We start from the raw sequence: 14,296 nt of genomic DNA, 5'->3' as shown, positions 1-14,296 counted from the left end.
AGACAATACCTTGAAGAGGAGGACCAACAAATAGAATAATGAGCAAGGTGGAACCGAAAATGAGCATGGTAGAACGGAGAAGAAATATGCAAGAAATGCGACAGGAAATCAAAGAACTCATACGAGTTCTTGGAGGAATGGCGCAGAATTAGGAAAAAGGATTAGAAGGCAGTTTGGGGTCTGTAGATGGAGATCAAGATTCAGTTAACAGAGGAAAAATAGAAAGGAGAGAGGAATCTCTTCAAGATGTCTTGAAAGGAAAGAAAGAAGGAAAGATAAGTGTGGAGGTTGGGCAAGATAGTCTACTAGACATCAAGAAAGTCAAGAAACTTTCATATAGAGGGGAAATTCAAACAATTAGGAGAAGGAAAGAGACACAAATATCAATGTAGAGGACAGGGTTGACCAAGACCATGAGGAGGATGTTGTTACCATTACAGTAGGGAGTAGAGTGTTAGAAGTTGTTGTTTTGAGTGTTGATTGCTTTACAGGAATTAAAGGGCAAGATAGGAAAGAAGAAAATACATGTGAAGGGGAAGACAAAGACGAAAACTGTGAGGGAGACATTGTTGGTGTTGCTGCCCATGAAGTGGCAAAAGTTGTTGTTTTTAGGGGAGATAGTGAGGTAGGTTGTGGTGTGTATGCCAAAATAGTGAAGAAGGGTGAAGACAATGGAAAGAAAGCAGGATATGGTGGGAACATGGTGACTATTTTGGTTGGGAAATATAACGCCCAGAGGAAACAATTAGCTCAACATGATGATGATGAAGAAATTGGATGGTCAAATCAACAAGTTCTTTCCTTTTTAGCTTTTAGGATGAAAAAATATGGACAAGGAGATGGCTTAGTAAGTGTTGCTTCTATAAAAATACAAAAAAATAAGTTTTGGGGTTGGAAGAAGACAAAAGATTTCTTAATCATTCATCCGAAAATTGTTAAAACCCAAGCCCATGTAAGTGGCCACCAGGTCAGAAAGCAGTATAGAACAATCATCTGGTTCATGGGAATTGTGGAAAAGAAGCAACTCTTATCATTACTGGAACAAAAGGAGTCAACAATTTTTTTCATATCAACCACCACTCAATCCTTTAGACCTGAATTAGAGGGTAGTAGCCAGTGGGTTCCCTTCCTATGATGAAGATGAGCCATGGGAACAAGCATTACTATACCAACCTTGGGGACAAGGTTGTTTTGTAGCATGGTGTAATGATAGGATATAATATGATAGGTTATAGTGGGTAATAGGTGCAGGACAGAGGAAACAATTAGGAATTAATTTGGGAAATAGGTGCAGGACAAAGGAAACAGTTAGGAATTAATTGTTAGTTGGTTGGGGGACCTTAATAAGAAGGTAGGAAGTCTTGTGTGAGGGTAGCTTTTGATATTTAGTGTATTTAAGAGGAGGTTGTTCCTGTGGAGGGAGAGTGCTGCCTTGAAAAAAGATTGTAAACACTTCATTCTTTGATTACATAAACAATATACATTCGTATATAATAATTACTATGAAAAATAACTGTACAAGAAAGACCCTTGATAAATTTTTTAATGGATATCTTGTGGACAATATAGGAACATGTAGAACATTTTCCTAAAGTATAGTTCGGTTTACTTGTATATCTCCTTTACCTTGACCTGCTAAAGTTATCATGTTTCCATCAATTGGTAAAAGGTTTATTTAAGACATTAAATGCAATAGAAAAGGTAACTTATCATAATAATATGTCAATGAACATATCCATTGGTTTTTTCAGGAAAGATCTTACTTTTTTTAATCCTCACGGTGTAGTTATGGTACAAATACTTTTTGGTTTTCAGAAACAATAACAACATGAGGTAGTTCCATCTCTTTCCCACTTTGCTTTTGAGGTTTTTCATGCAACTTCTAACATTTATCTCTTGTATGACGTGGATTGTTGCAAGCACCACACTCCATCATGTTTCTTTTCAAATTTATGAGAAGAACCTCCTTTCCTCAAATATGTAGCGGTAGTTGTTCCATCAACAATCATTGTTGAACTTTTTGCAATGATTTAATGCCTTATTTTGCAGCCACGGTTTTAACCTTCATATCATAGATTTGTGCAACATCCTTCGCATTAGAATCTATTTCAATCCATTTATATATATATATATATAAATTCATGATATATGACAAGCCAATACCATCAAAAAGGGAAAAAGGGTTTAGAAAATATACAACATTCATACGCTATAAACACAGAAAATGATGTCTTCTTCATGACCTTGGAATTGCACAAAGAGGAAGACCCTTGTCAATGTGAAGCGTAAGCATAACCTTGTAAGTCACATTTTGTGTTCCATTTGCAAGTTTGAACTTGAAGAAATGAACAAGAGCCATTGCTATTATTTTCATCTGTCTGTAAGCAAAGTCCTTCCCTAAGCAGATTCTTGGTCCAGCCTGCAATGATTCAAACATCCATAATTATGTCTATAAAATCATAATATGTTATCAAAATTGTTAAGAATTTCATTGAAAAAATCAGCCTAGCATATACTTTTGGGTTATATTAAAATAAAGATAGTTTACTACATGCCTTTCACTCCAACAAAATGCGAATACATGTATGTAAGATCACCACTTTGTTTTTCACTTATTTGAGATAATGTTGTTGACATTTCTTTAAGAATATATTTGATCAATTTTCTCAATAAAGAGGTAAAAAAATGAAAACAAAATTAACCCATCCGTAAATTAAGATTACCTTATATGAACCAATACATAGAAACTAATTTATATAATCTCTCAAATGTTAAGAAGAAATTTACTTCATTTTTTTGGTAAAAATCTTTAAGATAATTGAGCATGTGTTTCGTCTGTATTAATTTATACGCATATTCATTATAGAAAATTGATATTAGAAATTAAATTTAAAACAAAAATCAAAGGATAAAAGTTTCAAAATTTAATTCTATATTAATGATAACTTTCCTTTTAAGAAACGCATGTCAATTGCTAGTGTGAATGATGACTCTTTTATGTAAAGAATGAAGAAAACATCTCAATTTATAGGAAAATATAAAGGAACAAACATTGAAAGCTATGAATTTGAATGGAGATTGAGACTCGAAAACTCCATTGTTGAGCCATCTTTCAGGACGAAATTCCTCTGCATCTTCACCCCAAATGGAGCACATCCGACCCATACCATAGGCCATATAGTAAACTCCATCACCCCTTTTCAGTTTGTGTCCATCAGGAAGAACATCATCTGTCTCTGCCACTCTCCCATCCTTCAATTTGAATCATCTCAAACACAATCATCAAAATCAACATATCTAACGTATTGAATTGAAAATACCAATAGAAGCTTTTCTTTTGTAACATAAAGTTGGAAGTAGTGAACCACAATGAATAAAAGTAACAAAATTAAAAACAGTATAAAAAAATTTATTATTCATTGTCTTAAGTTTTGGATTAAAAGTTGTATGATATTACATTTATGTAATCTCTTCTTAATAAACTCCTTAAAAAAAAGCCTAATGATATCACAGTCGTAGGTTCTGAAAATTTAAAGACTCATTGTCTTCAAGTTTTGAGTTAAAAATAGTATCAGTTTTTTTTATATGAAGTGAACTCAGATCGCATTTATGTAACATCTCTCTAATGAATCCTCCACTTGAAAAAACTCATCACATAATAATGTATATATTCTACTATGATAGGCAATAAAACATGAAACCAGTACTATAATAGAAATTTTCTAGAGATATATACTATATGTTTGTAAGAAAGTTTTATAGAAGGTACCACAGGAACTGCAGGATAAAGTCTCAAGGTTTCTGTCAACGCTGAATGAAGATAATGCATTTTATCAAGGGTGTCATCTGTTATTTTGGCCACAAATTTATCTATGCTTTCCTCATTTTCATGGCTACAAATCACATCTCTCACTTCTTGTACAATCTTTTCCTCAATAAGAGGGTTCTTGCAGAGCATGTAGAAGAACCATGAAAGAGTGTTTGCACTTGTGTCTTTACCAGCTACCATAAAGTTTAGAATGATGTCTCTCAAATACTGATCAGTCATGGTTTCTTTGTCCTTCTTGCTCTCAATCAAAAACCTTGATAGTATGTCCTCTTTAGCATTCTGAAAATCAAAGTAACCTTGGTAATAAGTGACCTTAAAATTCTGATGTACGATGATTTCTACTTTGATTGGTTGAAAATGTAAAAACAAAGACTGTACCTGTGATTGAAATTAAACTATAACATTAATATGCCAAAGAGAATCAATTTTTTGCGTATATTATTTGTTCAAATGAAACAGAAACCATTTTGAGGGAAGAACATAATAAGTGAATATTGATCTACTACTTACAGATTCTTGCTGAATTGCCAATTGTGCTTTTCTGGTATTGATTACTTCATGCACAAAACCATCTATTATTCTGATGTTTCTCTTAAGTGTAGCTTCACAACCAATGTTAAGAAACCTCTTGAGCTTCCAGAAAGGATCAACATAGCGCCAATATATCAAAGCATTTGATTCATCAAAGGCTTTCATGAATTTGCTTCCCTCTTTTCTTGATCCCTCCAAGCAATTCAATTCTGCTCCAAACCCAACTTTGAATATTGAGTCCAAAGTGCATCTCATTAGCATGTCCTAGAAAAGTAACAAACATTGCTTTCAACTGAGCGATTATATGATGTTAGTAATTAACATTAAAAAAATTGTTGAAAGTTCCACGTCCATCATAAATAAAACTAATTTATAATAAATAGATGCAATCTCCGTCTAAAATTAAGTTAGGTTTAAAGTTCACTATTTAACATAATATTAGAATCATGGGTTAAAATTTATTCTAATGAAGTTTGTTATTTTTGGGTCTACTTTTTTTACTTCTTAATAAAACCTGATTAAATAAATCTAATTCTAACATATATAATGTTAGCACATAGTTTATGTATTGTATGACCGTTTAGTTAGTCACAATTTAGATGGTCAACTATAGCTCAGGAGGTCAACTAACGAAACGGCTTAGCTAGGCCAGCTAGCCACACACCAACCCGGATAAGTTAATCCGCAATTTGGAAGAGCAAACCAACGAGTCCAGCCGAACACTCAAGAGGTTGGCTGACCATACACCAATCCGGATGGACATCTCACAACCCAATCACCATTTCGGCTGACCAGTCATGTACCAAGTCGATTAACAAGACACCGAACTCGGTTGGTCAACAAATAGGTCACCCAACCATGTACCAGTTCAGATAATAGGCCATCGAGCCTGGATGATCACTAAACTGTTCAACATTCAATTGGACGATCAGTATGGACCATACTAGAATAGATAAAACAAAAATTGATCAACTTAAGAGTAAAGTATAATTACTCACGATTACATCATAGTTAGATCAATGTTAATCAAAAACCCAAGATTTGAGATAAAAAATATAGGTTGCGTGCATTAATTATGAACTGACTTTGATATTGATATTGGAATACTTCCTGCATACACCATCTGACTAGTTTGAACACACAAGATACAGTTCACCAGACAACATGTACACTTAGGACAATATAGCACAGCCTGGACGGTTGACCTTGACCCACACTCGACACAGTTTGATATACAATCTTTAGTCCACTTTTCTTCATTCATATAAGACTAAGTTCTGAAATACTTGGTTAACTGAATTCATTTACTTTCAAACAAGTGTTAGTGAAAAGAAATTGTCCCAAAAAGAACCAAATTGAAGCACCTTAACAAATTCAAAACAAAAAATTTCAATTCTTCCACAATCATATACTAGATTTTAGGAAATAATAACCACTCACTTGCATATCAAAAACTTGACCCTGATGGGAAAGTTCTGAGATAATTCTGACCAACTTGGCAGCATTTCTTCTAAAAACAGAACAACTGAAATCTCTAAGAACCCTTGTGGAGAATTCATAGCTTGCAAGCTTCCTTTGCTGCCTCCACTTGTCACCATCAACTGCAAAAATCCCCTCACCAAAAAGATCAGTCACAATATCCTGGTTATACTTGCCTTTGGAGTACTTATCAAAGTTGGTTTTCAGTATGTGTTCAACATTTCTCGGGTCTGCAGTGTACACCTCGCTTTGATCAGGAGCCAGTAGACGAAAAGTTGGAATCGTCTTGGCCATTTCAGCATGGTAGTCATGGAGTGTGTTGAAGTAGAAAAGCTGGTTAAACACTGTTCCTTTCACTGGAGCATAATCAGGGTCTCCAATGGATTTTCCCAGAATCGTGGTCAACATGATGAAACAGAAGACTAGGAAGATACCCAGAAGAGAAAAAGCTATGAAACTCAATAGGGTATACAAAAGATCCATCTTTGTGTGTGCTATTTCTCTTCCGATACAAAGAGACACTTCTGTCTTAACCCTGCAGTGATGTTTTGGTTCTTCTAAAATCCTTTCTAAGAATTATTTTTTCTGTTTGTTTATTCGACATAGTTTGTTATTCAAACGTTGGTCTTGTCGTCAACGTCACAATGGGGTGGTTGAGTCATCAACCTGAACTAAGGATTAGAATTGACATTTATTAACTTAATTAAATTCTTTGAAAGCCTTAATTAAAAGCTATTCTCTTCTAATTTTTTTTTATTTATTTAGCTATTTGAAAGATTATATTTAGAAAAAAAAAAAAGACATTACCATTTCTTTTAATTAGACAGCATTCAAATTAATTCATGTCTGTTTCAAAATTTCTTTCGATTTTCATCTAATAGTTTGTGACAAATCTTTGGAAAAATATTTTTAGAGTGTCAAATTTTCTTTTGATAATATCTCCATAGAATAAATAATAGAATAAAATAATATTTTTTGTCACTATCAACCAAGTAGTGATAGGTACGCGGTTTATATAATGCTATAAATAGTCGCTCTCAACAAATACTGAACGGTGCGTTTGAAGTTACGCGGCTTCGAACGAATTCAAATTTTGAAAACATTCATCGCAACAGAAAATGGGAGAAAACCCGGAACGACAATGGTGCCTCAGTGACTTCGAAATCGGAAAGCCTCTTGGAAAAGGCAAATTCGGCAGAGTCTACGTCGCCCGAGAACGCAAGGTTTCAATTTCTTCAAAAGAAATTTCAAATAGCCAAATTGTTTTAGGTTTTCGGGAACTTCGAATTTTGAAATTCGACGGAAATCGCTGAAGGGATTTGTTTAATTATTGTTATTTTTATTTGTTTGGCTTTCGCAGAGCAAATTTGTTGTTGCATTGAAGGTTATTTCGAAGGAGCAATTAGAGAAGTACAAAATCCATCATCAACTGAGGAGGGAGATGGAGATTCAGTACAGTCTGAAGCATCCGAACGTACTTCGTCTGTATGGCTGGTTTCATGACTCCGAGAACGTCTTTTTAATTCTGGAATATGCTCACAATGGTGAGCTTTACAAGGAGCTTAGCAGAAAAGGGCATTTCAGCGAGCAACAAGCTGCCACGGTAGTCCTTTCTTATTGTCAATATTTCTCTCTATATTAGAAAATGATTAGAAAATGACTTCAAGTTTAACTAATTCTCATGCGACAAAACCGGTTTGGAAAGTAAGTATATAGATTGGACAATCATTACTTTTCATGAGGATAAGTTAGACTTAAACTTATTTTTTAATATATTATCAGAGTCTATCTTAATATATTATCGGAAACTGTCTTATTAAGGCTTGTTAAACATATTGTGTCAAGCATCATATGTTATTAGACTACCCACAAAAATATAGTTTCAAGCACGGGATGGCCTCGGCATAAAAGGATGTGTTGGAGATCCCAAATAACAATTTTAATTCCTTCTTCAGTTTGAGTAGCAATAGCATTGATCATAGGTAGCAAGAGTCTTTTTGCCTTCTTTGTTAGTATGAGAAGTTGACATTTTAGATCATTTTCCCGTAGTTGAATCTTGGTATTCTAGGGGTCTTCCTGTTGAAACAATGGACAACGATCATTCTGTGAACATTCTGCTGCTCCATAACTGCAAAATTTTCTTTGTTCCACATTCTACTTCTCAATGGTTACTTAATTTTCTCTCACTTTTTGCTGCATCACGGTTGTAGATGTTCTGCCACATTCTCCAGTTTCTTGGTTGCTAGCACATTCTACTGCTCCATGCTTGCCAATTGTTTTGGCACATTCTGCTGCTCCGCTGTTGCAAATTGTTCCGGCACATTCTACTTCTTCCTGAGAATATTCTGCAGCATCATGATTTCCAAATATTCTAGACCATTCTGACATGAAATATTTTTGCAGTTCCATGCTATCCAAATGTTCTTGGTTCTGTTCTTCCTAGAATATTTTGCAGTTCTATCCTATCTAAATGTTCTTGTACATTATGCTTTTCCATGGTTGGAAAATTTTCTCGCACATTTTTTTTGCTTCACAGTTGTTGATTGTTCTGCCACATCCTCCCACTTCATGGTTATTGACACATTCTGCTGCTTCACCGTTGCCAATTGTTCTGCTACATTCTGCTGCTCACTGTTGTAAATTATTCTGGCACATTCTACTCCTTCAAGAGAATATTCTGCAGTGTCATGATTTCCAAATATTCTGGAGCGTTCTGACCTCCAATGATAATGTTGTGCAGTTTCATGAAAATATTATGCAGTTCCATGCCATCCAAATGTTCTTGGTCATTCTTCTCTTCCATGAGAATATTCTGCAGTTCCATGAGAATGCTCTACAGTTCCAATGATAAATGAAAATATTATGCAGTTCCATGCCATCCAAATGTTCTTGGTCATTCTGCTCTTCCATGAGAATATTCTACAGTTCCATGAGAATGCTCTACAGTTCCAATGATATCTAAATGTTCTTGGACATTATGCTCTTCCATGGTTGCAAAAACTTCTCACTCATTTTACTGCTGAACGGTCAGAAATATGGTGGAGCAAACTGCTCATGTGGTTAAGACATGTATCTTGACTTTCTGCTACTCCATGAGATGATGTTGCTGCTCCATAGTTAAGAAAGGGCATTTATCATTCTATTGATCCATCAGAAGATTTTGCTACTACAAGGCATAGTTGCCAGCGCAACAGTAACCAAATGTTCTTGAACTGTATGTTGCTCCTTGGTAAAGAAAAGTTCCTGAACATTCCTAGGAGAAAAACATTTTTTCTGCTCCAAGGTAGTTAAGTATCCTTGATCATTATTGTTGCTCCATTTGAACATCTTGTCTAGTTCAATATGGAAATATCTATTGTACCATATGTTATTCTCCCTCATGCTGAGGCATGGATATTCCGTGCGGGGTCCTATAGTAATCCGATAATAGGTAACATGATAGGCCTAACAAACCTTATTAGGATGATAGACTATTATGATACTAGGAAGTAAATATAAGCCTAACTCATCTTCACACAAGATTTGTTTGTAAGATAATGATTGTCCTCACTTATATACTGGAGATTGATCTTACATCTAATGAATGTGGGATCTCCAATATGATATGTGATTTTTGAAGATTCATAGCATGTTTGATTTTCTAATTAGAGAGCTGCACATTCATGCTATTTAAAAATGGAAGTAGTTGCAGCAAAAATAGCATGTTTGACTTCATTCGGCGGGCAACCAATCATGTTTTTAGTGTATGTTTGTCTGCATGCTTACAAGATCGATATTGGATGAAATTAGTTTTTGAAGTTAAATCATCTATGTTTGGATGCTTTATTCTAAAACAATGTGTTTTAATTCTCTGTTATAGTAATTTTGGTGTACTGTAAAAGTACTCCTGTAACTTTAATCCAAACTTAAAAATTCTTCAATATTAGTTTTTCTTCTACTTATAAATTGTAAATTGACATTATCTCTCATTAATGTGGGATCTCCAATACACACCAAGCATGGATATCTTAGGAAGTGATATCATATTAGAAAGTTAATTTAAACCTAACTTATTCATACAATATCAACTTATAAGGTGAGGTTTGCTTCTACTTATATATTGTAAATTGACTTTATCTCTAGTAGATTTGGGATTTCTAACACCCTTATTCTTTATTTGTTTTAAATTTTGGTAGAATTGATTTTGAATGTTGTCGGTCCTTATTCCTTGTATGCATGCTTGAATTAAACTTAATTATAAATTTTACGTTGAAATGTGTGCTATGGTGTGTTGAGGGAGTGTTTAGTTTAAGAGATTATTTTCTGTTTTCTTTCTTGTTTTCATGTTTGTATGGAAACAGTGACATTACTTTTATTCTTCCACCTTTAGTGTTTAATATACGAAATTTTTAAAGCGTGGAATAAAGTGACATAAGCTTGGTTTCTTGCCTTGGATTTAACTAGAGTATTGACTTATGTTGTGAAGGCTGACTTGTCTAACTTGTGTAACCTTTTACCTTGCTATTCCGCCCTTCCTGACTCTAATACCGTTTAATTAAACACTTGTTTATGTTTTGATCGGCCTTCTTTTTAGGGGTAGCATAACTGTGGCTTAGTGGCTGAATGATGAACATTTTCTTTGGTTCTAGGCATTGGGCTAGATCTTTGGATTTTGACATGAGAAAGAAAAATGCAAGCAGAAAGAAGCCATAATGTATTTATGAGAAAATTAATTAAATAACTGGAGAAATGGGATGGGAACGGAACAGAACTGTTCTTTAAAATTAATTAAATACTATAAAGTTATTATGTGTTGACATCCTGTGAAATATGGTAACTATAAAGAAATTAAGTGGAATGGATCAGAAAAAAAATTCTTAAAGAGGGTTTACGTTATATTTTACGCCTGTTTATATATTGTCTTAAAGCAAGTCTTTTGCATTTTTGTATTATGTTCAATATGTCAACTTGTAACTCTATTACATTTGATAATTTTAGTATATTTTAAGCCTCACAAAGGCATTGGCGTATTGTCACGATAAGCATGTTATTCACAGGGATATCAAGCCTGAAAATTTGTTACTTGATCATGAGGTATGCTTTCTCTTCTTTTACCCTCATTTTACATTTCTTTTGCCCATGCTAGTACTTGAAGAGTTATTATATTTCAACACTAGTAATGTCTGTTTTTTTTTTCACTTGGCATCAACTTAGGGCCACAACTCAGAAATCCAGTGACTTACATAATAATAAGTATACATCATATTTGCATTTCATTTCTATCATTTCTTACCCCTCTCGGGATTTTTTTAAACAATTTAAGTTTCACCGTATTAGATGTTTTTTTTTTCTTTCTTCATTCGCTTTCCATGCTACATTTTCTCCCATTGAAAACGAGATCAAAAATAAGGAAAGCAAACTTTCAATGAGAATGTTCCTAATTGTAGATATGTGATGAAACCTTTTGGTAACTAGTTGGAACCAATTATGTTTGAGCTGTAGGGAACTTTAACAATTAATTTGATATTGGCTTGGTCTCAGGGTCGTCTTAAGATTGCAGACTTTGGTTGGTCAGTACAGTCTAGAAGCAAAAGGCATACCATGTGTGGAACCTTGGATTATTTAGCACCCGAAATGGTAGAAAACAAAGCTCATGATTATGCAGTTGATAACTGGACTTTAGGTATCCTTTGCTATGAATTCCTTTATGGTGCTCCGCCATTTGAGGCTGATAGTCAAGTTGATACCTTCAAAAGGTGTGGAATTGCAAGTGACTTTTATACACTGTAGTTAAAATAAATGTCATTTTTGTTACGCATATGTAATGTTTTATATTTGTGTAGGATAATGAAGGTTGACTTAAGTTTCCCCTCTACTCCTTATGTTTCTTCAGAAGCCAAACATCTTATTAGTCGGGTAAGTTCATATCTACATTTTCAGAGAAGATTTGGTCCTTCTTCTTACTGCAATCTGTAAATTGATGCAGCTTCTGGTAAAAGACTCTTCACGAAGGCTCTCTCTTCAGAGGATAATGGAGCATCCTTGGATAATCAAGAATGCAAATCCTTTAGGTGTCTGCAGCTAGTATAAACTTTTTGTCAGTCATGTTTACCTGTGGAATACAGGGATTGCAGCAGAATTTGACATGCTGATATTGCAATGCGATCACATATCTCTGTTTGTCAGAGTTGATGTGTGTTACCAACTTGAACGATACTATCCATTTCTATGGGGATTTGGAAGGTTAGGAATGTGCACCAATTATAATATGCCGAATTATGGGTGACTTTAAGAATTAACCGTTCTAGTGACAATATTGTGTATATTGTATGAGATTTGTTTACCAAGTTTCAAAATTAGTTTCATATACACCATTCAAGAGCACATGGCATTCTATATGTGGTTGGAAAGGTATAAAGTTGTCAGATTGTTCAAAAATGAGGCATCAAATGAGTAATTCTACTTATTTTCACTATACTTTTCATGAGTATTTTTTTTCTTTGCATCTTTATTTATCGTATCTATAGTTTATTATATATTTGTCCGTTTATTTCTCATTTTAAATTTGTTTCCATTGTAACTAGAAATGGATTAACCAACGCAATGCAATTATAACCTTTTAATAGATGAATCTGTTACCAATGAGGAATATTGGTGTCTTGAAGATATTATGGTTTTGATGATGCTACAAGATGAATAACTTAAAGACTTTTGTTGTACTTATTTTAAAAGCATTTTTGTAGATTAAAGTGTATTAGAAATAACTTTAATCATGTAAACACTTCGAAGTTTTCCTGTCTTTAGGAAGTTTGCATAAATAATTGATTATTTGGTATAATAATCGATTATCACAAAGCTCATTTGAATAATCATTGCTTGCATAGATAATCGATTATTATTCCAGTATGAGTCAGTATTGCCCAAATCTCACAGATAATCGATTATCCCTCAGAATAATCGATTATCACTTATGATAATAAATTATTTGTTGCAGTTGGGAGATGACTTTTCAGTTTCTAACCTTAGGCTTATAAATAGGGATCTTCACAGCTCTTAGAACTTTAACGTTTCATTTGAGAGTATTAGAGCTTTGTGCCTAAGGGAGACTCTCTGTGTGAGTGAAAAGGATCTATGCCATTTGAGAATACAGTGCGTCTGAGGAAGTTCTGAAGTGGTAGCTTTTGCTCTTGTCAAGTCTTGTGAATAGGAGAAGTTCGCGCTTTGTGCGTCAAAGGTCGGAGTTATTCTCTTCAAGTTGGCAGAGTTGTTGCTTCCAATTCGTTTGTCAAAGGAAGTTTCTTCCGTTCGTTAGGAAGGTTTTGCTATTCTAGATTTCCATTCACTATTTTGTAATTGTGAAATTGTTTTTAGTGAAAAGGTTAATCATTATCCATAGTGATTAACTACTCGACGTAGAATCCTTTGATTCGAACAAAGATAAAAATCATTTGTATAATTTTTCTACTCTCCACCCTCTTTATATTTTCTGCACATCAACTATTCGATAAAACGTTTATAAGAAATTTAAAGGAACTATTTTTTAAATTGATCGTAACACTCTTTCTGTTATTTTATTCCGTTACGCGACTCGACGATACCGATTGTTTTAACCGACAGAGTCAAACTTTATCCCAAATCCTCACTTTAATTTCACCATATTCTTTACAAACAATGATATAAAAAATCAAATTGTATTATGAGCTATTTGATCACGAAGTAATTTATAATATAAGAATCAAATCGTATTCACCAAAACGTTTATAATTTAATAATGTTACTTTAAGAAAAAATCATTTATGATCCCATAATTTTGTCTACACTTAGACATCTATTTTTTTCTTTTTATCTTTCTTCTTATCAAATCACATAACCTATAAGTTTATTTTTTTTTTCTCTTTAAATGTATGCTAAGTGTTAATATATCTTTTTAGTGTTCATGAATCATTACTTTTATATTAATTTAAAAACTTGTTTCATTGAGTTTGATTTTTCAACATATTAATCATAAACAAAACTTATTTTCTTCTTTACATAACTAAAATACTAATGTTCTAAATTTTGTCTATTAACTTAACCCAAAATTAGAGTGGCTTTAAAATATGTTAGCAAAATGATGAAGATGAAGTTTTGATGATGTCCAAATCAAATCAAGATATATCAAGATTCAAGAAGATCCTTTGAAGACTTGTTTTGCTATTAAAAGCTTTTGTAATAATTGTAGTTTAATGTTTAGGACTTAGATTTGTAGTAGGTTTTGATTCTTGTACTTTCATGCTTTGTATTTTTTGTTCAGAATCAAATACACACGGTTTTAATCGATTAAATCAAGTATTAATCGATTAAAACGATGCAGGTGTTGAAAACCCAATCAGATCAGGAATAATCGATTAAAGCAAGTTTTAATCGATTAACTAATCGATTAATCTTGAGAATAATCGATTAAAGCTGACCGTTGAGTTTTCCAGCTTCTGAAAACTA

General features: G+C 33.5%; 2 protein-coding genes across 2 annotated transcripts; one reads left to right on the top strand and one right to left on the bottom strand.

The window, feature by feature from the left end:
- Positions 1 to 2,104: 2,104 nt before the first annotated feature.
- Positions 2,105 to 6,427, bottom strand: LOC148191148 (cytochrome P450 704C1-like). The gene is made up of 5 exons (XM_088101613.1): positions 5,801 to 6,427; positions 4,340 to 4,624; positions 3,770 to 4,108; positions 3,052 to 3,252; positions 2,105 to 2,419 (listed from the first exon to the last, which is right to left on the bottom strand). The coding sequence occupies exons 1-5, from the start codon at positions 6,320 to 6,322 to the stop codon at positions 2,237 to 2,239; spliced, it is 1,530 nt and encodes a 509-aa protein (XP_087957739.1). The 5' UTR covers positions 6,323 to 6,427; the 3' UTR covers positions 2,105 to 2,236.
- Positions 6,428 to 6,862: 435 nt separating this feature from the next.
- LOC148191147 (serine/threonine-protein kinase Aurora-3-like) lies at positions 6,863 to 12,295 on the top strand. The gene is made up of 6 exons (XM_088101616.1): positions 6,863 to 7,062; positions 7,200 to 7,442; positions 10,817 to 10,912; positions 11,360 to 11,574; positions 11,662 to 11,734; positions 11,805 to 12,295. The coding sequence occupies exons 1-6, from the start codon at positions 6,958 to 6,960 to the stop codon at positions 11,901 to 11,903; spliced, it is 831 nt and encodes a 276-aa protein (XP_087957742.1). The 5' UTR covers positions 6,863 to 6,957; the 3' UTR covers positions 11,904 to 12,295.
- Positions 12,296 to 14,296: the final 2,001 nt, after the last annotated feature.

The sequence above is a fragment of the Vigna umbellata genome, chromosome 11 (assembly GCF_029865625.1).
Source record: "Vigna umbellata cultivar VRB3 chromosome 11, Vumbellata_1.0, whole genome shotgun sequence".
Lineage (NCBI taxonomy): Eukaryota > Viridiplantae > Streptophyta > Magnoliopsida > Fabales > Fabaceae > Vigna > Vigna umbellata.
The sequence above is the reverse complement of the archived record's forward strand: the minus strand, read 5'-3'. Positions and strand labels throughout refer to the sequence as shown.

Coding starts and splice junctions, on each gene's coding strand:
- LOC148191148 (XM_088101613.1), bottom strand. CDS start 6,322: ATGGATCTTTTGTATACCCTATTGAGTTTCATAGCTTTTTCTCTTCTG. Junction 4,625..5,800: donor GTCAAGTTTTTGATATGCAA/GTGAGTGGTTAT, acceptor TTACTTTTCTAG/GACATGCTAATGAGATGCAC. Junction 3,253..3,769: donor TTTATCCTGCAGTTCCTGTG/GTACCTTCTATA, acceptor TTCAAATTGAAG/GATGGGAGAGTGGCAGAGAC.
- LOC148191147 (XM_088101616.1), top strand. CDS start 6,958: ATGGGAGAAAACCCGGAACGACAATGGTGCCTCAGTGACTTCGAAATC. Junction 7,063..7,199: donor ACGTCGCCCGAGAACGCAAG/GTTTCAATTTCT, acceptor TGGCTTTCGCAG/AGCAAATTTGTTGTTGCATT. Junction 7,443..10,816: donor GCGAGCAACAAGCTGCCACG/GTAGTCCTTTCT, acceptor TGATAATTTTAG/TATATTTTAAGCCTCACAAA.